This window comes from Mauremys mutica, chromosome 25 (assembly GCF_020497125.1).
Source record: "Mauremys mutica isolate MM-2020 ecotype Southern chromosome 25, ASM2049712v1, whole genome shotgun sequence".
In the NCBI taxonomy this organism is placed as follows: Eukaryota; Metazoa; Chordata; order Testudines; family Geoemydidae; genus Mauremys; species Mauremys mutica.
The window spans coordinates 12,843,273-12,870,773 of record NC_059096.1 but is presented as its reverse complement, the minus strand read 5'-3'; the positions used below and the strand labels follow the sequence as shown (position 1 = coordinate 12,870,773).

At 47.6% G+C, this 27,501-nt stretch overlaps 2 protein-coding genes across 5 annotated transcripts in view; one reads left to right on the top strand and one right to left on the bottom strand.

Moving 5' to 3' along the window:
* NSF (N-ethylmaleimide sensitive factor, vesicle fusing ATPase) overlaps positions 1 to 14,337 on the top strand; it is a 154,264-nt gene extending 139,927 nt beyond the window's left edge. Inside the window, exons 18-21 of one of the 3 annotated variants that reach the window (XM_044999730.1) lie at positions 4,096 to 4,230; positions 5,127 to 5,240; positions 11,448 to 11,513; positions 12,660 to 14,337. In XM_044999730.1, the coding sequence (XP_044855665.1) occupies positions 4,096 to 4,230; positions 5,127 to 5,240; positions 11,448 to 11,507 (309 nt within the window). In that variant the 3' untranslated portion in view covers positions 11,508 to 11,513; positions 12,660 to 14,337. The remainder of the gene's footprint in view (positions 1 to 4,095; positions 4,231 to 5,126; positions 5,241 to 11,447; positions 11,514 to 12,659) is intronic. The other 2 variants (XM_044999729.1, XM_044999727.1) reach the window with 2 other exon arrangements.
* Positions 14,338 to 23,009: 8,672 nt separating this feature from the next.
* WNT3 (Wnt family member 3) overlaps positions 23,010 to 27,501 on the bottom strand; it is a 74,990-nt gene continuing 70,498 nt past the window's right edge. For both annotated transcript variants that reach the window (XM_044999656.1, XM_044999657.1), the window contains exons 3-4: positions 25,797 to 26,062; positions 23,010 to 23,517 (exon numbers count right to left, since the gene is read on the bottom strand). In XM_044999656.1, the coding sequence (XP_044855591.1) occupies positions 23,038 to 23,517; positions 25,797 to 26,062 (746 nt within the window). In that variant the 3' untranslated portion in view covers positions 23,010 to 23,037. The remainder of the gene's footprint in view (positions 23,518 to 25,796; positions 26,063 to 27,501) is intronic.

Sequence of the window (27,501 nt, the reverse complement as noted above, 5' to 3'; positions counted from 1 at the left end):
TAGCTGAGAAGCAGTATTATAGGACTTCTCTGTTACCACTTCTAGCATGTTCAAAAGTTTTTTCCAAAAATCATGCGTTTTACACATTTTTAGAGGATTTACCATAAGTACCAAATTCTTTGACATAACCAATAAACCGCGTATTATGAGACTTAACAGTACCAGCAACTTCATGTCGGGGAGGTGTTTCCAAGTACGTTTGCCATGCCACGCCTTCTGTTTAGACAGTCTGGTTTGTTCAATACCCATTGTGTTTTGCAGCCGCTTCCTAAACCACAGTGTGTGTTCAGGTACTGGTCTGTCTTTCCCTTTTATCCCCTTTCTCAGATGGGTCATTAGCATTTTCACTGACACTCAAGTCTTTAGTAGGATTTCCATCCTGTCTTAAAGAGACAGAGTTAGTTTTCACAAGTACATCAGGAATAGCATTTTGCAAAAGTGGGATCTGGGTTGGGGTACCCTCTGTTGCCCCTCTCTCTGTCTCGAAGAGGTCAGTTGTATATCCGCTCCCCTCCAGGAGATCAGTTACACAGTTCCCTCTTAAAACCTGACCCACAGATTGGGTTCCTGGGAGCACAAACGCCAACCCAGCAGATCTGTCCTGGGCTCACCCGCCCGTGTAATCAGTGAGGAGACATTCCTGTACTTACCCAAATTCCTTTTCAACTTCTCCCTCTGGGCCACCCTCTAAGACACACACCTCTGTGCTCTCTAGAGTGGATCCGTCCCCTGTTCAGCTGTGAAGGGCTCACAGCTAGCAGCCAACAGTCCTTTCACTGGCAGGCACCACACCCTGCCCTCTCTCTGAGTTGGGTTTGCCTCCAACTACAGCGTCCATGGAGCCCTCACCCGCCTCAGTGATCTCTAGGATTCCATCCCCCCACTGGGCTTCCCTCTAGGGGCTAGTCTACACTTACCGTCCGGGTCGACGCGGTGAGTTCGACTTCTCAGAGTTCGAACTATCGCGTCTGATCTAGACGCGATAGTTCGAACTCCGGAAGCGCCGTGGTCGACTCCGGTACTCCACCACTGCAAAAGGCAGCGGCGGAGTCGACCTTGGAGCCGCGGACTTCGATCCCGCGGCGTCTGGACGGGTAAGTAGTTCGAACTAGGGTACTTCGAGTTCAGCTACGCTATTCACGTAGCTGAACTTCCGTACCCTAGTTCGACCCCCGCCCTTAGTGTAGACCTGCCCTAGGACACATCTTCCTATGCACCCTAGAGTGAGCTCTGCCCCCTGCTCAGCTGCAACCTGCTGGCAGCCAGCAACCTGGACCGTTTTCTCACTAACAGGCAACACGCTCCCCTGCCCCTCAGAGGAGATGCTGCCTTTAACCACGAGGCAGCAGGAGCTGGTCTCAACCACGCCTGCCCCTGGTAGCAGACCGTTTTCCACTGCTGCAGAGGAATTAAAGAGACACTCTCCCATTCCTCCAGCAGTTCCTGGGACTTGGCCCTTTCCTTCTGGGGTTTCAGCACCATATTCCTCCTTGCTGCTGGCAGATCCCTTGACAGCCCAAGCTACATTGAAAAAGTCGTTCCCCAGTAATAATTGTGACGGGTTATCATGTACTGCTGCCACCGTCAATTCAGCTTCCAAATCCTTAGTTTCTATGTGCACTTTAGCCAAAGGCGCAAGGATTTTGTGACCTCCTAACAAAAGCTCTGCCGTCTGTCCTGGCAGTATGTTTTTCTCCCGAACAATGTTTCTCCTGACCACAGAAATGTCTGCACCTGTATCCCTCCACCCAAGGAGTTCCTTGCCGTTCATTTTGATAGCCTTTGTGTGCTTCCTACCCGGCTATGCAGAGGCTACTTTTACAAATCCTATATGATAAGTGGCAATTGCCTGAGGTGCCTCTGTGCTCTGGGTAGCAGCATTCCCATGAGTTGCTTGTTGTCTGTTCCCAGCCAGCACTGGGCATTTATTCCTGAGGTGCTCAGTGGAATTACAGTGATAGCACCTTCTGGGCTCTTCTGTTTTTACAGGAGATTTGGGACGAGGACTAGAGGAATGGACTTGGGGAGGTGAGCATCCAGCCTCCCAGCCACCCTTTTTCCCAGGGTAAAACGGGAACCCTTCTTCCCACGAAACAAACCCCTCTGCCTGTGATTTATTTCTAATAGATGCTTAGCTTTGTTCACATTCATCGGCAAGAGTAGCAGCTTCCTCAACAGTTTTCACCTTTTTATCCCATAAACACTGTTTTACATCATCACTACGAATACTCAGGAAATGTTCCTGAGCAACAAGATCACACATTTCTTCAAAGCTTGTAACACCGTTTCCTCTTACCCATTTATCCCTGTTCAGGGAGGGGCCCAAGACACTCAGGCACGAGGTGCTAAAGAGGCTGGTTCTGGCCTGGCGGAGCAGAGACCCCCTGGCCAGGACTGGGAGAAGGAGGATGGAGTCACTTAGCAGCAGCAGGGTGGCTGATCCTTCTCGCAGCCCTGGCTGGGGCTCTCTGCTCTGCCCTGCAAGGGATGTGCCTGCAGGGATCCAGGGTCTTCAGCCCTAAATAGATTGAGCTCCATGAGTCTAACGCTATAAGGCAGGTTTCCGATCCTGTAATCATTCTCGTGGCTGTTTTCTGAACCCTCTCCAATTTATCAACATCCTTCTTGAATTGAGGGCATCAGAACTGGGCACCATATTCCAGTGCCAAATAGAGAGGTAAAGTAACCGTTCTTCTCCTACTTGACATTCCACTGTTTATGCATCCCAGGATTGCGTAAACTCTGTTGGCCACAGTGGGTATGTGGGTATCTACTCAGGGATTAAAAACCCATGGCTGGCCTGGGTCAGCTTAGTTTCTGGGGCTGAAAAATTGCTGTGTACGTGTTCAAGATGCGGGCCCCTGAAGGATGGAGGGTCCCAGAGTTCGGGCTCCAGCCCAAGCCTGAGTGTTGACACAGCCATTTTTAGCCTCACAGCCTGAACCCTGCGAGCCTGACTCAGTTGACCTGGGCCAGCCGCGGTCATGCTGTGGGTCTTTTAGCCTTGTGTAGATGTAACTTGGGCTCATGTTCAGCTGATTATCCACCACAACCCCCAAATCTTTTTCCTACTCACTGAGTGCACCCAGTCATGTGAACTTGGGAGCCGTGTTACTGAGAATTCATAAATATGGGCCAGAAGTGTATTACCTGCACCTACCGTTACTAGTGTTCAGACTTATCCACTTTATTCAGGAGTCCAGCATGCTGTGTCCTGGGGGGAGGGAGGGTGTCTTCATCACAGTGTTGTGTCTGACACAGTAAAAAGAACTATGTATGGTAGGGTGAGGAGATGCCCTGGCTGTGCCAGACTGGCTCCTCTCTGCTACTCGCATCGTTTTCATCAGAATTTAAGCTTTTGTGTTGACTTAAAAAAATAATAATTAGGTTTTGTCCTTCCTGGTTGTGGAAAATGCTAGTTCAGAACATAATCGAATGAAGAGCTGCCTTGTTGACCTTGTCTCCAGCCACATTAGCTGCGGGGGAGGAGGAGGGAGTTCTGTATATGAAGCTCTGGCAGCTTCTGACCTTTTTACATTGACCCAGTGGTAAAAATGCAGGAAGGGGCTGGAACTTTTCGTACTAGGTTTCACAACAGTCATCACAGCCACAGCGTCATCAGGTAGAAACTATAGCTCTGCGAGGTGTAAGTGCCCTGATTCAGCTCAGTGAGTGCTGAGTGTTCGAGCAGGGGGTTGGACTAGATACCTCCTGAGGTCCCTTCCAACCCTCGTATTCTATGAGTCTATGAACTCTGAACCCTTCCTAGAAAAATTCCGATACGCAGGCTTTATGGATGGGGCTTAACAATCTGTTTTGGTCTCTTGATTCTGATTGGCAGGAAGGATTCTGATTTCCTTATCCTTATCCTTAGATATTGTCTTGTTAAAGATTGGTGCTGGTGACTACCACTCTTTTAAATCTGACGTCTCTCATTTTTCAGTCTGTTAGAGAGATGTTGTAGGGCTTTATGCAGCATTTCTCACCGTTCCCCGCTTTGTTTTCCTTGCAGTTAACCTAATCTCCCCAAGGGTGATGCCTGTGCTTTCCTTTTTTCTTTCTTTTCGTGACATTTATTCCTTCTTATGTGGGCAGGGTCGCAAGCTTTTAATCATTGGAACCACTAGCCGAAAAGATGTCCTGCAGGAAATGGAGATGCTAGATGCTTTCAGCACCACCATTCACGTACCCAGTATTGCGACAGGAGAGCAGCTGATGGAGGCCTTGGAGGTAAGGAGACCCCTGAATGTCAGCACGGCTGAGACCACCCGAGTTGCTCTGTTAGTGTGAATAATATCCATGCAATAGAGCACTTCATTAATGGAATCAAAACACTGACCTGCTTTGCTCTGTTGGCCCAAGACCAGTAACCAGGTGTCAGTGAATGTCATGTTCCCTATAACAAGGAAAGCAGGAGAGAGAGAGGGGCAGATACAGAGAGAGAAAAAATACAGAGGCAGTGACTTCATTTTTCTGCTGGCTGGAAATGGTTCAGAGGGCATAGAAGAGAGAGAGCAGCGTTGTCCTCAAAACACTTGAAAGTTGAATTCATGGGGCCCAGTCCTGCGAGGCACTGACTTGCCATTGAGTTGGCTAATGGGGGCTGAGGAAGCTGAGCACGTCCAGAGATGTTTGGCCTCCCACAGGATCAAGCCCCTGGCTGGCTTCTGCTCCTCACAACTGTGCAGTTTGCAGCAGATGATGTAGATGCTTATCAGCCTGTTAGTACAACCTTGCAAAATGGTGCTCCACAAGGCAAATAAAATAGTGTTAATATTTTCATTATCATCATCATCATCATGTCTGGTAATTTTTACAACAGTTTTGCAAGGTTGCTGTAGCACACATTGCTGTGTTCCTTATAGACTCTATCATGTGGGGAAGACTAGCCTAGGATATAAGATTCAGGAAGTAAATCAATGAAAGGTTGACTCTGTATGATACTGTTGATAACAGCTATGCCATACAAGTATCCTGGTATGACTGTTCCTATAGCATCTCCAGGCAGTTACTCGTAACTGTTTCCAAGACTCAGCTCAGGACTGTTTTCTAACTCTGCACTCACCAGTGTGGCTGGCACAGTTGCCCTTCTAATGCTGCTCGCTGTCTTCTGGGTTTCTTTCCAGCTTCTTGGTAACTTCAAAGATAACGAGCGCAGCACCATTGCACAGCACGTCAAAGGGAAGAAAGTGTGGATCGGAATCAAGAAGCTGCTGATGTTGATCGAGATGTCATTACAGGTAAGAGGCTTTTTGCTTCAGGGGTGTCTGAGAGAGACTAGAACCTTCCTGAAAGCACCTTTTGGCCCACAGAGCCTTGTCTCTGTGAAATTGGGAGCCCTGTATTGTGTCTGGTCTGGTTTGAACATGGTACATTTCCAAAAAGGCAGCAGTGTTACTGGCAGATTTCCCGACAGCAGTTTTCAGCTCCAGTCAGTAGAGAGAGTGCCATGTCTCAGTCCACTGAGAGATCGATAAAAAATAGTGCCCATGAGCTGTGTAAAGTTAGTCTTCTGAGAAGTGTCTGCAGCCCAGAGGATCTGGGTTGACTTACCTTTAATGAATTGCCTTCTCAAGCACAAGTGATAAGTGAAGATTGCAGATAGCGATAATGGAGGATTTTGTTATGAAAAAGTTTCCTGTGCAGGTGCAGCAGCTCCTTCCCTGAAAGAAGATAAATCTGTCAAGCTGTTCAGCTGCTCTCTTCATTTTCCACTTTCAGCACTTTAAAGGAAAGAATTGCCTAGGGTAGAAATATGTAGTTCTTAGCCCCTCACTGTTGCATCTCCTGTGCCCGCAAGCTAGTGGTCAGGCACATGCTCCATTGTGTCTGTGAGCTAAAAAAGTGTGTGTAGCATTTGGGCCTAATCCTCAGTGGCTGACGTTTCAGAGCCCTTCTACATTTGAACCCTTCCCTCCCATTCCCCCTTTTTTCATCAAATGGATTTGGTGCAGCCGAATGTGCCGTCTTTAGATCTTCCTGTGAGATGCTGAGCATAAGTGAAGGAGCACATAGTTTAGCAGCATACAAGTCATGTATCCCCTCTGTTCACTATTCACAATTCTGTTAAAACTTGCACAGCGCTGAGGAGCTGCTCTAACTAGATGTCACCTCAGGGAATAAAGTCATTTATCTAGATTACTTTTTCCTCCCTTTCCCTTGACTTTTAATTCCATACCTACAGGCTAGTCAGTAAGTCAGTGCTCACACGCATTAACTGTGTTTAATGGGCTCAGACCTGCCAGGGTACGGTTACAGCCAATTTTACTTAAAATCTTGACAAGAGATGCCTCTCTAACCTTCTTCTGAGACAGGGAAATGACTTCGGTTAGATTGTGACCTTGAACATGGGTGCTTTTAAAACTCCAGGATTAAAAATGTGCAGAGTAAGGGCAGTTCTGAAATGGGGGAATGGGAATCAAATTGCATCAGATTTTCCCCACAGCTACATACCAACGTGGTGAGCGGTGTCGCTAGGGGGTAGGGTGTTTTCCCCCTTGGAAACAGGCTGCTGTCCTGAAATGTTTCAGAAGAATGTTGTCACTTACAAGCCAAGTGCACGGTCAAGCATTTAAAGTGATTTTGTTTAACAAGGTGGTCATTTCGTAGACGATTTGAATCCCTGACAGACCAGCCTGAGGGAAAGTAGGCGGCATTTTAACTTAGGTTCAAGTCATTTTGAATACATTAAATAGAGAGGTGGCTAATGAGAGCAAATTGCAGCTTATACAGATGTTGGGTATGCAATTGGTTGGTAGCAGTTGCACCATTAATTAATTAAAGTAATTTGAATTCTGCGTAGCTCCTTTATATTCAGTCTCCCACACACATGAAATCTTTGTATTGCAAAAAGTCCTCGCTTTTCACACAAGTCTCAGCTGCACTTTGTTGCCATAGATACAGGAAAAAATTCACATGTTCACAGCTGATAAGAGAAAGTTCATATTCAGAGATCTTGAGGGACCATTGTGCTGCTCTGGCCTAGCTTCCTACATGGCCAAAGTCATGGAATTTCACCAAATGAAGTGACGCTTCAAGCCCAGACCTTCTGGGTGAGCTTGAATGTGTCTTCTAGACAGACATCTAATCCTGCCTTAAAGACTCCAAGTGCTAGTAAATCCACCACGTCCTGAGGTATTTTATTCCCATTTTTTCATGTCCTCTGTGTTTATATATCTTCCTACCGTATTTTCCACAGCATGCATCCGATGAAGGGGGGTTTAGCCCATGAAAGCTTATTAGTCTCTAAGGTGCCACAAGTCCTCCCGTTCTTTTTGCCGATACAGGCTACCACAGCTACCACTCTGAAAACCGACTGTTAAAAATGTGCACTTTATTTCTAGTCTGAATTTGTCCAGCTTCAGTTTCCAGTCACTGGATCTAGTTATGCCTGTGTCTGCTAGAGCCCTAGAACTGGAAATCCTCTCCCCATTCAGGTACCTCTTCACCTTCTCTTGGGATTGAACTGCTTCAGTCTCTTCCTGTAAGCCAAGTTTTCCAAACTTTGGGCCATTCTTGTCATGCTTTTCTGACCCCTTTCCAATATGTCCACATTCTTTTTGAAGTGTGGACATCAGAACTGGGCACAGTGTAGAGTTGGGGTCTCACCAGTGTCGGTATCACACCCCCCCCCACCCACCCCCGCTTCATATTCCACTGCTCAGACATCCAAGGATTGTTTGCTTTCTCAGCCACTGTGCTGTACCATGAGCTCATGTTTCAGGTGGTTGTCCTTTGAGCCTAAGTTCTTCTCTGAGTTGCTGCTTTCACAAACACTCCTTTGTCCTATATGTGTAACCTACATTCTTGCTTCTAGATATATGGCCTTACAGTTGGGTTGGATCAAAATGCATTTTGTTCAAGTGAGCCCTGCTTACTAAACGATCCACATTGGTCTGTATAAGTGACCTGCCTGTCTGATTTTTTTTTATCACTCCACCAGTTTCTGAGTCATATGCAAACTTTATCAGTAATTATATATTTTTTCCAGCTCATTGATAAAGACATTAAATGGTATTGGGCCACAAATACAGTGCTGTGGGACCCCATTAGAAATATTCTCATTTGCTGACCGTTCCCCATTTATAATTTAGTTTTTTAGATATACAAGTTTTTAATCAATTTAATATATACTGCATTGGTCTTGCATAATTGCTATTTTTTAATCAAAATGTTGTGCAGGACTAAGTCAGATACCTTACAGATGTCTGATATCAGTTATCTTTGTCTACAAAACTTGTAATCTCATTAATTATGCTTCTGTTATTTAATTTTTTAACCGTGCAGGATCAATGTCAAGCTAACCAACCCATAGTTATCCAGGTCATCCCATTTATCCTTTAAATAATGACACAACAGTGGTTGGTTTTCTTTTTCTAGTCCTCTGGAATATCCTCAACATTCCAAGATTTGTTAAAAATCAACATTGGTGGCTCTGAGCAACTCAGCTAATTCTTTTTAAATTCTTGGGTGCAACCATTCCCACAGATTGAAAAATAGTCAAGTGTGGTAGTTGCTGTTTAATATTCTGCCCAGTTACTGTTCTTATAGAAAATATTTTATCACTGTGAGATATGAATATATCATCCAGCTCCTTTCCAAACATGGAACAGTATTAGTGATTGAACATGTCTGCCTTTTCTTTATTATTATTCAGAGGGGTAGCCGTGTTAGTCTGGTTCTGTAGAAGCAGCAAAGAGTCCTGTGGCACCTTATAGACTAACAGACGTTTTGCAGCATGAGCTTTCGTGGGTGAATACCCACTTCTTCAGATGCCTTGCATCTGAAGAAGTGGGTATTCACCCACGAAAGCTCATGCTGCAAAACGTCTGTTAGTCTATAAGGTGCCACAGGACTCTTTGCTGCTTTATTATTATTGACAAGTTTACCATCCTTGTCTAGTATGAGACTTATACCATTGCTAGGATTTATTTTGTTCCTGATATACTTTTATAAAATCCCTCTTATTGTCCCTAGTCCTATTGGTCAGGCTTTTTCACTCATACTTTTAGCTTCCCTTATCAGTAGTCTGCATTTCTACAGCACTACTAATTTATAGTCATTGCCATAGAATCATAGAATCTCAGGGTTGGAAGGGACCTCAGGAGGTCATCTAGTCCAACCCCCTGCTCAAAGCAGGACCAAACCCAACTAAATCATCCCAGCCAGGGCTTTGTCAAGCCTGACCTTAAAAACCTCTAAGGAAGGAGATTCCACCACCTCCCTAGGTAACCCATTCCAGTGCTTCACCACCCTCCTAGTGAAAAAGTTTTTCCTAATATCCAACCTAAACCTCCCCCACTGCAACTTGAGACCATTACGCCTTGTTCTGTCATCTTCTACCACTGAGAACAGTCTAGATCCATCCTCTTTGGAACCCCCTTTCAGGCCATCAATTTCCCTCTCTTTCCATTTGTTACATTTTGTTTTTTTCATAAATCTGGACTCAATAGACAATTTTCTTTAACTATAGGAACATAAAACATACAGTAAAGGAACTGTTAGCTGTAGTTTCCCTTATGGCACTTGTATGCTCTTCAGATTGAATATTATCCTATATCTATCCAAGTGTCGGTCAAGAGGCCAGTGAGCATATTGCAGCTAGCCTTCCTTTTGTGTTTGTTTTGCCAAGTGTGGGTCTGAGTGCTCCCTTCAAAGAGAATATTTGGTTCCCTAGTTCCAAAATTACAGCGTTTGTAAACTTTGGCCTGTCCATGTGGCGTATTTCCAGTACTAGCCCACCATACTTCACCAACCTCCCTGAAGACTACAGAATAAACAACTGAATATGGAGCTTATATTCAAACTGTGTGAGATGCAATAAAATGTAAATAAAACATTAGGAAACTGCAGTCTCTGATTTCCAAATGGTTATAACTCAGACTCCTCCTACTTGGGTGGAACGTAAGAAACAAAGCCTCTCCCCGGTCTTCATAATAAATCAGAAGAGTCTAGCCTTCATTTCTCAGTCCCAAGCTGTGTTCAGTCTTCATGGCTGAGACTGCTGAGTGTCTTAATTTTGTTCATTTCCCTGTTATGATTGCCTGGAGAGTGCCTCTCCTGTTTCCTATGGGACTTCTTTCATAGAACCACAGGGTTAGAAGGGACCGCAAAGGTCATCTAGTCTAACCCCCTGCCAAGATTTAGGATTTGTTGCATCTAAAACATCCAAGACAGATGGCTCCACCCTCCTTTTGAAAACCTCAAGTGATGGAAATTCCACTTCTCTAGGCAAATTGTTCCATTGTCCTCCTGTTCTTACAGTGAGGAAGTTTTTTTTCCTGAGATTTAATCTAAATCTGCTCTGCTGGAGTTGGAACCCACTGCCTCTTGTCCTGCCTCTGTGGCAAGAGAGAACAACTTTTCTCCATCTTTTTAGGGCAGGCTTTCAAGAATTTGAAGACCACTATCATGACCCTCCTAAATCTCCTCTTTTCCAAAGCAAACACACCTCATTCCTTCAAGCCTTTGCTCATATGGCAGCAAAGAGTCCTGTGGCACCTTATAGACTAACAGGCGTATTGGAGCATGAGCTTTCATGGGTGAATACCCACTTCGTCGGATGCATGTGGCTGCATTCCACCCCTCTGGTCATCTTTGTCACTCACCTCTGGGTCCTTTCTGGTTTCTCTATATCCTTTCTATACGTTTGTGACCAAAATAGGACACAATGCTCAGATGAGGCCTAACCAGCGCTGAGTAGATCGGTACTATCGCCTCCTGTGACTTGCGTGCTCTGCCTCTGTCAGTGCAACCCAACAGTGTATTTGCTCTTTTTGCAATAGTTTTGCATTGTTTACTCATGTCGAAGCTGTGATCCACCACAACTCCCAGATCCTTCTCAGCTGTGCTGCTACTGCCAAGCCAGTTATCCCCCAGTCTGTATTTGTGCGTTTGGTTTTTCTTCCCTAAGTATAGCACCTCACATTTATCTTTGTTGAATTTCATTTTGTCGTCTGTCGCCCAGTTCTCCAATTTATCAAGATCCCTCTGAATTTAACTCTCTCCTCCAAAGTGGCTGTAGCCCCCTCCCCAGCTTTGTGTCATCTGCAGCTTTGATTGGTGTGGTCTCTATTCCAACATCCAGATCATTAATCAAGATGTTAAACAACACTGGACCCAGAACAGAATCCTGTGGAACCCCACTTGAGATTCCCTCCAACCTGACATCATTCCATTAATAGTTACTCTTTGTTTAACCAATTATGTGTCCACTTGGTGGCAGTTCTACTGAGCCCACATTCCCCCAGCTTATTTATGAGACTGTCATGTGGGACTGTGTCAAAAGCCTGCTGAAGTCCAGGTATATTATATCCACCACATTCCTTCTTTCCACCAAATCACTTATCCTGTCAAAGAAGGAAATCAAGCTGGTTTGGCATGACTTGTTCTTGGTAAATCCACGCCTGCTGCTAGTGACCACCCTTTCATCTTTGTTTTGTGTCTAGATGGATCCTGAGTATCGTGTGAGAAAGTTCCTGGCACTGCTAAGAGAAGAAGGGGTGTAAGTACTGGTAATATTTTAAAGGCTGATTCAGGACCCAGTTCTGCTCTCAGATGCAGGGGTGCCACTCCCCCTGACGTCAGAGGAATTGCAGGAGAGTATCTGACAGCAGTGTTGGGTTCTGGGGTTGCAATAGCTCTTTTAAATTCAATGTTGAACCTTCCCTTCCTACTCCAGTATCATTCTGTTCCTCAGTGACTCTCCAAAGTTGTTAGGGACCCAGAGCATGTTTGAATTCTCTGCCTTCCTTGAATATCCAGGGGAGGCGTTAAACTTGTGCCTGATCTGCTGTCTCTGACTAGGCTAAATCAGGAGTAGCTCCACTGTAGCTAGTGGTGTTAAACCCTGTGACATCAGAATCGGGCCATTTGCCTGTTGGCTCTATTTATTTTTCTCTCTGTGTCCTGCTTTGTCAGCCTTCCCTGTCCCTGTGCAAAGGGCCCAGTCCCACTCCTGTTGAACTGGACATACAGCCAGGCCCTCACTGGCAGCGTCGTTTCACAGAAGCCTGCTCTCCAGGGCATGCACTGAAATCTCTGGGGCAATGTTCCCTCTCATTTTTTATGTCCATGTGCGGAATGAATTTTGTTAGGTGCACCAATATGAAGGGGGGTGGGGGTGGGGCCAAGGGGTTAAGAGTGTGGGAGGGGGCTCAGGGCTGGATCAGAGGGCTGGGGTGCGGGGGGCTGAGGGCTCTGGCTGAGAGTGTGGGCTCTGGGGTGGGGCTGGGGATGAGAGGTTTAGGGTGAAGGCTGCTCCAGGGCTGTGGTGAGAGGACTTCCCCCAACCCTCTCTCACTGCAGCAGCTCGGGGCTGGGTGAGAGACGTCTTTCCCCGGCTGCAGCAGCTCCAGCGGGCCTGGGCTGGGCTGTGCCATGGCGGGGGCTCCCCTCCCTGGCAGCTCTGTCTGGGCTTGGCCAGGCCGGGGTGGGGGCTCCTCTCCCCGGCAGCTCTGGCTGGGCTGGGCCGGGCCAAGAAAGGGGCTTCTCTCCCCACCTGCGCAGCCGTTGAGAGCCGGCTGCGCGGCCACGCAGCTGACCGGGAACTTAGGTTGGGAGGTAGCAGTTTGCAGATACGTTTGCTGTGTGCATGCTGTGTCTGGGGGTCGGTGTCTGCAGAGAGACATGCTTTGTGGCGGTTGTGGTCTGTTTTTCAGTAGTGTGCTCGCCTGAGTGGAAATGGACCATGTGCAGAGCTCAGTGGCTGGAGAAGTGACCAAGCTGGAGAATACACTGGGATCTGTGTTCTTCTGTTCAACACACTGGACAAAGTGAAATGTTCATCTACCTTCAACATCCCACTTGGAATTTGCATGTTTAGCAAAATAAAATATCCATTCTTTGCTCTTAAATATGCTGGTGTCTTGTGGAATGGTCAGTCTCCTTTAGAATACCTTGCTTCTGTTTCTGTGCACGCTAAAGTACATTCTCACTGGTTTATCGTGGAGGACGTGTCCAACGAATTTTGAAGCTAACACTTACGTCCAGCATTAAATTAATACCACAACATGGCACCTTTTCTGTAGAAAAGTTCTACTTCTAACCTACAATGGTGTAGTCTGCAGGTGTATTGCAGTGTGTTTGTGATATCTTTGTGATGGTGAATGCCTTCCCGTACAGGTGTCTGTCGTTATACGACCCAGTGGGATTGGCTCAGTCCGGCCTGATATGATGTCCTGTAATGTTGTTTCAGCCAGACTGATAGCCAGAACTAGCTTTTCTGTGATGATTCGAAACACGAGGCAGGGCAATCACTGTCTTTGACAGCAAAGCTCAGTAATATAGAGGCTACAGCCCACTTCGACATTCATTCAGTTTGGGGCCCAGTGGGTCTAACTGCCAGCTGCAGTGACTATTGCTGTGAGTGGTACCGGGCAGAGGTGGGTTCCTTCCCTAGCTAGATACACACACAACAATCAGTTTTGTAAACCTTTGACGAATTTTTTTTAATTTTCTCACTCAAGCGTCTTTGGATTCATAATGTCAGTTGAGAAGCTAAATTTTATAAAAAGCCACTGTGGGGGGGTATTGAAGCCAGAACTGGCATTAACCAGTCTAACTACTCCTGCTTTCCTGATGAGCTACTAAGGGTTGGAAAAAATGATCTTTCCTCTCATCCTCTGACAGGGTAGGTATCCGCGTTCTTTTCCTGAGTTCTCCAGGTTCGGCAGGCTCCGTTTCCATGCTTGCACTGTGGTAAAGCAATGCACCAACCTTTGGCTGCAAAGCACCTGCACGCTACCCATTTACTGATACCTGCGTGGGAATTCTCTTCCCCCATCAATGAGCTCAGCCCGTATGTTAACAACGCGCACGGAGCATGCTGCTCTATTTTCCCCACCCGTGACAGGGTGAGGCAGGCAAACAAAGCCATTTGCAGGCTTCAGCAGCTGCCTAGGCATACTGCCAAAGGCTAGCAACTCAGACACCCCTAGGGGTTTGGGAGCAACCTCCTGCTCTGCGAATGTCCTTTGGCCTCGTGGTTGAAGGCAAAACCCTTCCCTAGACCTTGCTGTGTACTTGAACTTGGTCGTGTGTTTTAGCCATTTAACTTACCTCCTTGATTTTTTCTTCTTTTGGTCAGTGCTGCTGTACTGTGATTTTGTGAGTCCCGGTGGCCAGTATGCACCCTCCCATATTTGTGTATGATTTTGTAACTTTCATTTGTCCCCTTCTTCCCCCCCCCCCAAATCCTAGTGAAAGCAGCACACAATGTATTAATTTATGTCTCAGATTAAATTATGTAAACATTTTATTGTGTTTTTTTTGTCCAAAGAGATATTGAAAAACTTAAATATTATATGGTTTAAATGTAGCTCGTGGATGCAATAAAAGGCACATACTTGGAATGACTTGGGAGGCTGACTTGTCCTTGGGAGAGGGATGTGTTGGTGGCGGGAGCTGGTACGTATTGAGAACTGGATATATTGGATGCATCCAGGCACAGGCCACAAACTGCTGTTTCTGGGGTCTGTCTTTAAGATACAGCTGTGGAGATCTTCAGAGGCAAAGCTCAGGTTCTTGCAGTTGTTCCCATACCGGTTACAGGGAGTGATCAAATGGATTTTACGTGCAAAGAGAAAACCAGATCAAGGGCCAATATTTTCAGAAGGGAATAATCTTTTGATGCTCAGTATTTTGGTGCCCAACTTGAGACAGTATGAAGGGTCCTGATCTTCAGAGAGCCTGGGCACGACCCCTCTGAGCATCAGGTCCCAGGCATCTCAGGTCAACACTTTGGAAAATCTTGGCCGAAATCATTAACTCTTTAACTATGGGCCAACAAGGAAGCGTTACCGGATTCAGTTTGATCTTTAAAACCACACTGGGGAGTGTTTAACGACAGCCCTGGCTTTCACCGTCTCACCTCCCAAATCCCACTCTCTGCATAGCCTCCGCAACGTGGCACTTCCATCGCATGTTGCCTTAAGTGGTTAGTGTCGTTGTGTTACAGAGCTGGCCTGGGTGTCAGGCCCTTGGGGAGAGAGGTGTGTTTTCACAGGAATTGCTCGGTTGATATATTCCCCTTTTCTGTAAAATAAGTAATGGCCCATGACTTTTGTTATACACATTCCGGCTGCTAACTTAATTATTTCCTTGTCATCCTCCTAGTGCTTTCACTTCAATTGAAGGCCCCACATGAACCACCCAAGGCTGCATTTCAACCGTAGAACATTCAATACTGAACTGTTAAGGAAATGGGTTTTATTCTAGCATCCCGTGAAACTCTCACGCCACAACACAAGCAGGTTCAGAAGCCAAAGGACTGGACTAGCCATCTGATGCTATAAGGGCGTGAGAGAAAAGGAATTTATTTGGTTTGCGGCACGTGTATCAACCAGTAATAGGATTCTGCTTGATCTAATGTTCAAAAATTGGTATGTGTATTCTGAAGGCATTTGGTAAGTTTCTTGTTCTCTGACCATCCCTGCGGGACTAATGGTAAAAGTTCGACTAGGCAGACAGTGTAGTTCTCCCTACAGTATTTCAGCTTTGGAAAACCCTACTAGGCACCCATTTTGTTACCTTCTCCAATCTAATCTCTCTAGTTGTATTCTCTGCCAGATCTTTGCTTGTTGATTTGAATGTTTGGAACGATAATGATTAGCAAACGGGGGCTGTGAAGTGAGCGGATATCAGCAGTTACCCAGATAGAAAGGGTCCACACGCATGTGCATGCTAGATACTGGAACTCATTTCCCGTGTCTCAGACACAGAAACGGGGGCAGACTCTAGTCTTTAGTTTCCGTGGTCTAGTGTTTAAAAGGCCAGTGATTGTCTGTACATCTCTTCCAGCATATAAATAGAAACTGGTGGTAAAACCTTGGCGTAAGCTAGCAGGAAATTCCTTTAGCTTAACGGAGTGTTGCTCTGAAGCCCAGAGACACCGGGTGAGTGTATACACATCAGTGTAAGCCTAGGGCTAGTGGGACGCAAGTCAGATGACCCATATCAGGGAATCCTGGCCTTGAGCATCTACATTGTATTTTAAACCTAGGTTAAGGATTTTCTGACCAATGCTCGAACCTAGGGCTGTGGCATCCACACCAGATGCAGAGACCCAAGACACAGTAACCCTATCCTAGAGTGCCTAGCACCCCCCACTGTCGACACACTAGCCCTACTTACATGTTGCACTGTGGAAAAACGACTGCCCACCCTGTTTCCTAACTGTAATGGCAGGTGCCGATAAGGAGCATGTGAGTGCCCCAAGGGTCGGTCCTGGGGCCAGTTTTGTTCAATATCTTCATTAATGATCTGGAGGATGGCGTGAACTGCACTCTCAGCAAGTTTGCAGATGACACTAAACTGGGAGGAGTGATAGATACGCTGGAGGGTAGGGATAGGATACAGAGGGACCTAGACAAATTAGAGGATTGGGCCAAAAGAAACCTGATGAGGTTCAACAAGGACAAGTGCAGAGTCCTGCACTTGGGATGGCAGAATCCCATTCACTGCTACAGACTAGGGACTGAATGGCTAGGCAGCAGTTCTGCAGAAAAGGACCAAAGGGTTACAGTGGACGAGAAGCTGGATATGAGTCAACAGTGTGCCCTTGTTGCCAAGAAGGCTAACGGCATTTTGCGCTGTATAAGGAGCATTACTAGCAGATGGAGGGATGTGATCATTCCCCTCTATTCGACATTGGTGAGGCCTCATCTGGAGTACTGTGTCCAGTTTTGGGCCCCACGGTACAAGAAGGATGTGGAAAAATTGGAAAGAGTCCAACGGAGGGCAACAAAAATGATTAGGGGGCTGGAGCACATGACTTATGAGGAGAGGCTGAGGGAACTGGGATTGTTTAGTCTGCAGAAGAGAAGAATGAGGAGGGATTTGATAGCTGCTTTCAACTACCTGAAAGGGGCTTCCAAAGAGGATGGATTGAGACTGTTCTCAGTGGTACCAGTTGACAGAACAAGGAGTAATGGTCTCAGGTTGCAGTGGGGGAGGTTTAGGTTGGACATTAGGAAAAACTTTTTCACTAGGAGGGTGGTGAAGCACTGGAATGGGTTACCTAGGGAGGTGGTGGAATCTCCTTCCTTAAAGGTTTTTAAGGCCCGGCTTGACAAAGCCCTGGCTGGGATGATTTAGTTGGGGATTGGTCCTCTGACCAGGGGGTTGGACTAGATACCTCCTGAAGTCCCTTCCAACCCTGATATCCTATGATTCTAGTACATAAACTGCAGAATTACAGAACTGCTGCACCCAGGGAGGCTGTTAGGAAGTTTGGGGGCTGGCTCCCACTCACTGCTCTCACAGTGCACGCTGCCTGGGCACCTCTGCACATACAGCCCCATGGAGGGGAGCTTGGGCCCAGGACCAAGTGGCTGTCCTGCAGGGAGGGGGAGCAGCAGAGCTCGTGGCTCAGCACGGTGGGGAGGAGGAGAACCTCCAACATCCTGGCAGCCAGGAGCTGCCTCCCACCTGTCAGCTTTGCTCCCAGCTCTGGGCAAGCTTTGTGCAGCAGTGAAGAGGAGCTGGAGCAGGAAACACTGCGGCAGGAGGCTGCAGGGAGGTTTGGGGGCTGGCTCCCACTTGCCGCCCTGACAGTGCATGACAGGGCAGCCCTGCCTATGCAGCTCCAGGGGGCAGAAAGCAGAGGGGGGGTCCAGGCAGCTGCCCTGCTGGGACGGGGGAGCTCAGCCAGGAGCTCTGCTGCTGCTCCTCCCAGCAGAGCAGCCGCCTAGTCCCTGTTCTGCTCTCTGGCCCCCAAGGCCGTCCCTGGGGCTGTGCGTGCAGGGGTGCCTGGCCAGCATGCACCAGGCAGCGGCGCTCTCAGCAAAAGCTGCTTTGGTTCGGTCTCCATTGCAAGCCCTGCAGGAATCCCGGGAGTGTGTGTGCAGACTGGCTTTCAGCAGACAAAGGGTTAATGCTGATCCGAGCTGCTGCGCAAAGGGGGCTGTTTGCAATAGGCTGCACCACAGGCTGTTGGCATAGAGAGGACTAAGGAGGTTGCCCCAAGGAAGTCTGGGATACACCTGGAGGACTTCAAGGACCCAAGTCAAGCTGGGGCCATGTGCACACAGGAAAGCAACAGGGCTCAGACCTTGGATCCCAGTTTAACATGGGCTTGGACCCTCCTGTAGGGGTCTTGGACCCTAGGTTCAACCCCCAGGTTAACCCAATTGGAGTGTGGACGCAAGGGGGGGGGGTTATATTGCTGGCTCGACAAGCCCACTGGGGCTAGCCTGACTGTTGGCTGCTTCTGCACGCTCCATTTCAAGGCGTTGCGTGTTCTGGCCTGTGCTACGTAAGGGAGCCCAGGAGTGGGTATGTAGTGGTGGGGAGCGGTCTGACGTGTGACCACCAAATCAAACCAGCCCCTGTCCAACTGTTCCCCAGATTGAGGTCCGGTAGCGGGGAGAGCACCCGCTCCAGCCCTGAAGGGGGGGGTGGGAAGAGCCCTGCCGGGGGCAGGGAGCAAAGCCCCGGCTGATTGGGGGAAGTGGCTGCAGCTGGGGCCACGCCCCAGACAGACTCAGCTGGCCCTATCAAGGCAGGGAAGCCAGGGACCGAGACCCAGTCGCTCTCTGACTGGAGCGGGAGACAGGCCTGGCTGCTGGGGAGCTCACCCAGGGGACCTAGAGGGAGGCAGGGCTGGGGAAAGGCCTTAGGAGCTGGGAAGCCCTAGGCCAGCAACTCCCCAAGCTGCAGGGCCTAGTTCTAGGCCCACCTAGGGATTGGGTTTGCAGGGGGGCAGCCAGCCCACACCCCTTGTTGTCTGTGATGATCGGCTGATACACTGCAGTCCGCCCCAGGGCGTGGGGGCTAGACGGAGACTGGCAGTAGCCACGACTGAGGTGATATGGGGATGGGAGGTTCCCCTGGGGTGGGGAAACCCTGAGAAAGTGGGGTACTGCTGGGGGGGCAGCACCCAAGACAAGGGCACTGGGGTCCTGCGAGGGACACGGGGCCAATGGCAAGCGGCTCACCGGCCTGCAGAGGGCGCTGATGGGTCGAAGAGCTAATTCCCGAGGACGACCAGCAGGAGGCGCCACAGGGTGAGCCCACACCGTTACAGATCCCCATGCAATAAAACATTGCTAGAGTTTCTAAAAATTGTATAATGCAAACGGGATTGCACCCAACACAAGATGATGCTATTTTGGACTAAATTATTATGGATAAAGATGAATTAATCACTGGACTGAAAGTTGGTGGTTGCCATGGGACCTGCTTACATGCAAACACAGAACAGTCCCAATCAGTAATATATAAACTTGGTGCTTCAATGTCGCTAACTTCCTAAAGCTGAGGGATTTTGAGTGAAATGGATTGGAAGGAAAAATTTAGATAGAAAAATGTCAATGAAAATTGGGAGTTTATTAGATGCCCCAAAAGCGACAATTCCACAATCAAAAAAGAGGGCCGGGGTTAGCTAAACCCCTCCCTGGTTCAGTGGGGAAGCGAAGGCAGGAATTAGAAATTTTAAAAAAATGGAAAAAAGGGGAAATAACTTCTAATTTACACTGATTGCTATTCAGTACGGACCACTGATGATAAAAGCTGAATATACCCAGGAAGAATCCATGAGTGGCAGGGCTAAGGGCAGTAAAAGGGAGTTTAAGTATGTTAGGAACTAAAGAAATCCTAGCGATGGTGTTCGCCCATTACTAGGGAGCGATGGTAAAGTTGTTGATACAGAAAAGGCAGAAATGTTCAGTGAATCTTTCTGTTCTGTATTTGGAAAGAAACAGGATCGTGTAGTCATATCGCATGGGGATGATGAAGTACTTTCCGTTCCATCAGTAACTAAGGAAGACATTAGGCAACATCTGCTAGGGATAAATATTTCTATATCAACAGGCCTGGATAACTTGCCCCCAAAAGTTCCAAAAGAGTTGGTAAAGGAGACCTCTAGCTCTTAATAAATCTCGGAATACTGGGGGAATTCCAGAAGATTGGGAAAGTGCTAATGTGTCAATATTCAAAAAGTGCAAGCAGGGATGACCCGGTAAGGAAAAGCCAGTTATCCTGACATCCTGGATAAAATGATGGGAATGTTGATATGGGATTCAGTTGATGAAGAATTAAAGGATAGGAATATAATGCCAGTCAACTGGGGTTTATGGAAAATAGGACTTGCCAGACAAACCTGGTATCATTCTTTGATGAGCTCACAAGTTTGGTTGATAAAAGGCACCTGCACAGCTGTAATGTGCTATACGTTTGTAATGCATTTGACTGGGAACTGCAGTATATTGTGATTAGGAAATCAGCACTATAAAATATCATGAAAGCCCGCATTAACTCGGTTAGGAACTGGCTAACTGACCGATCTCAAAACATAGCTATCAATGGAGAACCAGAATTAACTGGAGGTGTTTCTGGGAGGTTTCACTGGGATTGGCACTGGCCCTGATGCTATTCAACGTTTCCATCAGTCATGTGGAAGTGAATACAAAGCCACTGCCGTTTACGATTTGCAGATGACACACAGATTGGTGAAGTGGTAAATGAGAGCAGGGCAGTCATACAGATCGAGCTGGATTTCATGGTAAACTGGACCCATTCAAAGAAGATGCACTTGAATACAACCAAATGTAAAGTTACGTATCTCGAAACACAGAATGCAGGTCCCACCTACAGAATGGGGGGCTGTATCCTGGCATGCAGTGACTGAAAAGGCCTTGGGTGGCATAGTAGGCAAGCAACTGAGTACAAATTCCCAGTGCAAGACTGTGACAAAAAGGGGTAACAGGATCCTCAGATGGATCAAAGGGAGCAGGGAGGTAGTTTTACCTCAGTGTATGACATTGATGAAACTGCTAGTGAAACACTGTGTCCAGTTGTGGTGTCCACATTCTATAAAGGGTTTTGAAAAATCGCTGGGAGTACAGAAAAGAGGCCAAAAAATATCTGATGGCTGGAGAAGGCGCCTTACAGTGAGAGACTTGGAGAGCTCAACCTGTGTAGCTTATCCGAAAGAAGATGGAGAGGTGACGTGATCACAGGCTATAAGTACCATCACAGGGAGCAAATAGCAGGTACTCTGAAGGGTTTTTTAGTGCGCTGGAGACAGGCAGAACAAGAATCAATGGCTGGAAGCTGAAGCCAGACATTTGGCACATTTTTAACAGTGAGTGTGATTAACATTGGAACAAGCCACCAAGTGATGTGGGGGATTCTCCCCTCTAGAGGGATCTAGTCTAAATCAAGGCTGGAAGCCTTTCTGAAAAAGGTGATTCATCCCACACACAAGTTCTTGGGCTCAATACAGGGATATTTAATGGATTGTGTCAAACAACAGGTCAGACAGTGGTTCTCAAACTTTTGTACTGGTGACCCCTTTCCCATAGCACGCCTCTGAGTGCGACCCCCCTTATAAATTAAAAACACTTTTTTATATATTTAACACCATTATAAATGCTGGAGGCAAAGCAGGGTTTGGGGTGGAGGTTGACAGCTCATGACCCCCCATGGAATAACCTCACGACCCCCTGAGGGGTCCCGACCCCCAGTTTGAGAACCCCTGGACTAGATAATCTAATGAGCCCTTCTGGCCTTAAACTCTGTGATTCTATTTAATCTAATGCCATTGAGGTCTGTGTAGGATTAAGCTACATTGGACACCATCAGATGCTGTCTTGATGTTTGCTCATTGTGATATGGCAAGTGATTAGGTTTTCGTATCAGTTGTTTGTATTAATTGAGGTGGTGTCTTAATGCAGTCACCTGTCCATCAAGAGAGTTGACCATTTCTGTGGATATCAGTTGACACTGATCTCACAAGGCTCCATAACAAGTGAACAACACAGGCTCTCGAGTGTATCAGTTTAAGTTCATTTACTTTCTCTTTAATGTCTTAACAGGACAACAACAAAAAGCAAATTGAAATATATTTATCTCCAAATATATATCTCTCTATATATCTCTATATTTATATAATATATAATCTGAGTTAACTCAAAGATATATACATTGTATAATAAATAATGCTTATAAAAAGAGAATTTTCCGAATATAAAATTTAAAAAATCAACAACCTCTACAACTTTGTACAAACTTTGGATACAGCAGGTTGATGGGAAGGATTTTCCAGTCAGTGCTAGAATACTGGGCTGCAGGGGAAATAATTACAAGGCAATAAACGTGCTATTTATTTATTAAATACCTTTTTATCTTGATTTAAAAAGCAAGGGATTTTGTTTCAAGTCAGGTACTTGAAGTATTAGGAACGTCCCTACAAGTGGCGGTGCGGAGTAGGGAGCGGCGAGGCTCGGTGTGGAAAGGGGAAGCCAGCCGGTGTTCGCATACACTAGCAGTGGAGACAGGAATGGCATCGGGGCTGTGGTAGTGGCCAGCTGGAGAAGCAGCTGCTAGGGAAATAGCTGGAGAACCCACTAGACCAAGCAAGAGCTACAGGTGTGCTGGGGAAGCAGTGAGGAAACCACTGCTGGCCATGCTCGGTTCTGAGAGTGGCAGAAGGGTTGGAGTTCCTTAAGGGGGAAAGGAGGAAGTCTACATTTTCCTACGTTTCACACTGTTAAATCCATTTCTGCTTAAACCCGGTGTTAAAAGTTAAACCAAGCCTGCACAGCTGCTGTGCCTAGGCACCTCTGTCTTGACCTGAAACACCCCATGAGTTCCCAGTTGTGAGTCCGTTACACACCTCTTCCAATACATCTCAGTCCTGACCTGTGTCACACACACACACACCCCCCAGCTTGCCAGAGCAGATTGCCTGTCATGTTGAGGCTTGTCAAACAGAGTGGAACTACCAAAAAATCAGTAGATATGTGACCTAAAGTGGACATGGAATGTCTGAGCCATTGAGTTGCCGGAGAGACATCGGTTAGGTTTTGAGAGCCCACGGCCGAGTCTCCCGTACGGAAGCTAGACTTCAGCTTGCTCTCAGTTTGGCTGTGGTATTCATGAAGGGGACACTTGCCTCGATATACATCATGGCACAGTTTATCAGGTGCATTGTTGTCTTCGGCGCCATCCTGTGACACGAGGCCGCCGCGTGAGGAATGATGCTCCCAGGCTCAATGACGCTGGCCCCCGGCTCTGGCCTAACATCCCCTACGTTAGTTACTTGCAGGTGTGGACATCGTAGATGCGGATGCACTCCTGGCAGCTCACGTAGCAGCACCAGTGGAAGATGCAGTGGCACTTCTCTTTCCGCTTTTCAGTCCTGGTGTTGTGGCCACGCCCACAGCACAGCAAGTCGCATCCGTCGATCCCGTGGGAGGTGACGTTGCATGTTCTGTCCCTGGTCCCGAAGGAGCCGGTCTCTGGGTTGGGCTCGCAGAAATTGGGGGAATTCTCATAGTATACCAGGTCTCGCTCGGTTGGGGGTTTGAAGAGGGCATACTTGGCCCGTAGGGTTTCCACCCAGCCCCGGGACTCACGGTGCTTCTCCACCACCATCTCAGAGGCGCTGTCGTACTTGTCCTTCAGGTAGTCACCAATTGCCCGAAAATCTGGCTGTGCCCACCAGCAGGTCTTCACCTCACAACTTCCTGAGAGGCCATGACACTTACACTTCAGGTGCATGTGATCCAGGATCGTCTGTCCAGAAGACAAGAAGTAGATAGTCAGCCTGGAAGTCCCAGCCCCACCTGCTTGGTTTCAAATTGCTCTTTTGAGGTTGCATGGATTTAGCCCAACTCTGATCTGAGCCTGGGCTGAAGCCTGCCCACGTCTGATTTCTAAATGCCCTCTGCAATATTGCCTATGGACCCATCGCTGCACAATGGCTGCATCAAGGAGCAAGCGTTTGGAGTTAAGGGAGGCAGGAAACATGAATTCCAATCACAGCTTTGCAATAGGAACATGAGACTTGGGCCATCAAGTCCAGTTCCCTGCTCTTACAGGCAACCCCATCATATAATCTGGTTCATAAATGTATCAAAATCCATCCTAAAGCCAGGTAGGTCTCTTGCCCCCACTACTTGTTAGGTGGCTGTTCCAGAGCCTCACTGCTCTGTGAGCCCAACAGACTTGCTGTGTGTCCTCAGACAAGTCATGTGTGCCAAAACTCTCCAGCTGACCCCAATCTGGGCTGCCCATCTTGAGATCGCTCACAACCTGCTTTGCAGAAGCCTCAAGCACCAGCACCTCTCCTTGACTTCAACTGGAGTTGCAGGTACTCAACCTCCGAAAATTGGGACCTACTTGAAAGAAGTTGCATAAGCCTCTTTGTTTCCTCAGCCATAAGATGCAGGTAACATCAGTCTCCAATTCTGAGCTGTGTAAAACGCAGTCTTTAAAGCCCAGGATTAAATCCTGCTGTCACAAAATCTTGGTTTAGATTTATCTGGACTATCCTAGACCAGCCAGCTTTGCTTTTGACATTTGAAGGCTGAAGGAACAAAAATATTTTCTATCGGAGAAGCAGACGTAACCACATTAAATATCTGGCCAAATCTGAATATTCAAGACCCTGTACGTCAGCGATGTTTGGCAGAATAGAGAGTGTTAAATGATGATTCCTGAGTGCCTCTCTGCTCGCTAAAAATCCAACCCCGCCTAGAGAGAAAGTGGCACAATTCTAATCTGCACTTATCTGGGGCCTTCCATCCAAGCGCTTTACAAACGCTCAGGGATTGAGACTCATGCTCCTCCTATTAACCTGCTAATACAGTTGGGGAAACTGAGGCACAGAGCAGTTAATCAACTCGCTCAATGCCAAGTAGTGAGTCTCTGGGAGAGCTGGGAATAGAATAGTCCTGATTCCGTGTGCCACATCTTAACTAACACGACAATTCTTTGTTCTTGTGCACTCAGTCTGTCAGCCTGGCACAGAAAGGGATGGGGACTTGTCATTCTAAGGATTGGTCTCTGCAAGAAATTTCACTGGGCAAGACCAGCTGCAAAGAAATCACCTCAGTGTGAAGCAGAAAATCCCTGGCTATCTGTTAAAATCACCAGGCCTTCCTGTTGGGGATGTATTGCCAGTTTCTGGAGAGTAAAAGATATGAGAGTAGAAGAGAGGTGTTAAAGAGAACCGAGCGTTCCCATGTACAGGTGCTGTTACAGCCTGCGGGGGGGGGGGGGGGTAACGCCTTCACTTTGTGTGTTTAATGGTTTAGATGGAGCAGCTGGGCAAAAACCCCAACCCAACCCATCATAAATAACCTCTCTGAGTAATGCTGCCTGTTTGAAAATGGCCTGTGAAGAGAATGCAGTTACAATCCTCACAAAATTCCCGTGTAGCTCAGGACATGCTTTGCCCCAGACCTGGAGGAAAGGAGAGGGCTCCAGTGACCAGCACCGAAGACTGTATCTTAATTTGGATTTCTCCTGCAAGCGAAGAGCTGCAAACCCTGGCTGGCTTTCCCCTCCCGCTCCCTACGCCACAACACCCTGCCAATGGGGAGCGTGCAAAGTACATGAGCTGGAGATCACCGTGCTCCACGTTAGTCTTTCAGTTGCTACCTTAGAAGTTAATAATGTCCCTTGCGTCTTATCTGCTAATGTGGCCAACACTGACTTACTGGAAGGCTGCTATCCTAGGGGCATGGGTGCATCAGTGGGGTTGGGCATGGGGGTTGGGTGGCTAGCTGTGCCAAGTGCGTTACCCCCCTGGGTTTAATCTGCCCCAGCCTGAATGAAGAGCCGTTGAGTCAGTAGCTGGAGATACTCGGCTGGTACTCTAGGGCTGCATGCATGGCAGGGTTTATTCATGGGTGTACGTGCAGCCAGGGCCTGATCCACCTTCCATTAAAATCAATCGGAGTCTTTCCATTGACTTGGTGGGAGTAGAATCAGGCCATCTGCATAGGCCAGGGAACTACAGTACGGGCAGGTTTTGTGGCAGAGACGGGTGGGGTGGGGATGGCACTCACCGTTCTGCCTGCTTCATTATTGTGTCTGTTCATGGCTGATCGGGCATCCGGACGGTTCTCTCGGGCATCTGCAAACTCCCGGGAAACCAGAACGCCAAAGTCAGCATCCTCACTGCAGCCCCCCCATTTCCAGCCATCACCTGGGGGTCCCTTGTGGTGCGAGTCGCAGCCGCAGATGGTGGAGGTGCCCTCAGCACAGGAGCGGGTGACAGCGAAGGCCACGCCGGCCGAAGCAATGGCGTGGACAAAGGCGGACTCTCGCGTAGCTGTGAAGAGACAGGATTTCTGTTTGCCAGAAGCTGGGAATGGGCGACAGAGATGATTCCCTGTTCTGTTCATTCTCTCTAGGGCACCTGGCGTTGGGCACTGTCGGCAGACAGGACACTGCGCTAGATGGACCTATGGTCTGACCCAGTCTGGCCGTTCTTATGTTCTTGTCCATGGGATTATGTGCTAGGTTAACGTTTAGCCGCTTCCCTTCCCCAAGTACCCACCAACTTCTGTGAATCTTTTCTAAAAGGTTATTTATTAACTTTAAAAAAAAATAAAAAAATCCCCAAACCGAGGAGTTCCCTAGTGAACAAGAGCTCGAGCCAGGGCGTAGCCGGGGCAAGGGGGATAGTGTGTTGGAGTCGGGCGGTTCTAGTCCCTCTGGGTATGGCATTGGTGAGACTGATACTGGAACCCTGTCTAGTTGTGGTGTCCACACTTCAAAAAGATAAAAGTCTGAACCCTTTCCAGTTTGACAAGAGCTACATGACTGATTCATGGGCTGGGCCAGGTGCCTTTCAGGGAGACACTAAAGGCCCCCGGCCTCTTGAATTAAGCCAAGAAAAGGTTAAAAGTTGCCTTTACCATGGTCTATGTACATATGTAAACAGGCAAACGCTGTCTGATGATAGGGGACTATCAAGATCTAATGGCTGGAAGCTGAATCTAAACATCCAGACTAGAAATAAAGTTCCGTTTTGTTACCGGTGAGAGTGATCAATCATTGAAACAGCTTCCCTAGGGTGCAGTGGATTCTCCATCTCCTGCAGTCTTTAAACCCAGCCTGCTTGTCTTTCAAAGGGACACCCTCTAACTCAGCCAGATGCTCCAGGCTCCATGCAGGAGTCACTCGGTGAAATTCTCTGCCTGGGGTGATGCAGAAAGTGAGACTAGATGATCAGAGGTGGGTAGATTCCAAGGCCAAAAAGGGCCCATTGTGCTCGTCCAGTCTGACCTCCCGCATAGCACAGGCCGGAGAACTGCTCCCAAATAATCCCTAGAGCAGATCGGTTAGAAAAACAGCCAGTCTGGATTTAAAAATGGTCAAGATGGAGAATGGTCCTTTCCAGCCTTAAAATCTCTGAATCAGAGAGAGAGAGAGAGTACGGCTGAGGGGCTTCCTGGCAGAACAGCTCCTCACCAGACAGTCCCTCCTTGTGTTTGATTCAAATCTCAAACCTCACAGTCAGGGAAATGAATCTCTGCAACAAAGGAGATAAAGGGGAAACCTCTTCCCTGAATCAGAGCAAGGGAGAAACCGGAGGACCTGGGAAATAAACCAAAGAGAAGCAATCTTCATATTCTGGGCATTCCACGAGGTTTCAAAAGTAGAACTACCCTGGCTTTGCATCCATGAATGCTCCCAGAGGCTGAGTGCAAAGAGTTGAACAAGGCAGGAAAAACCAACCTCTGTCCCCCCTAGAAAGGATCAGTG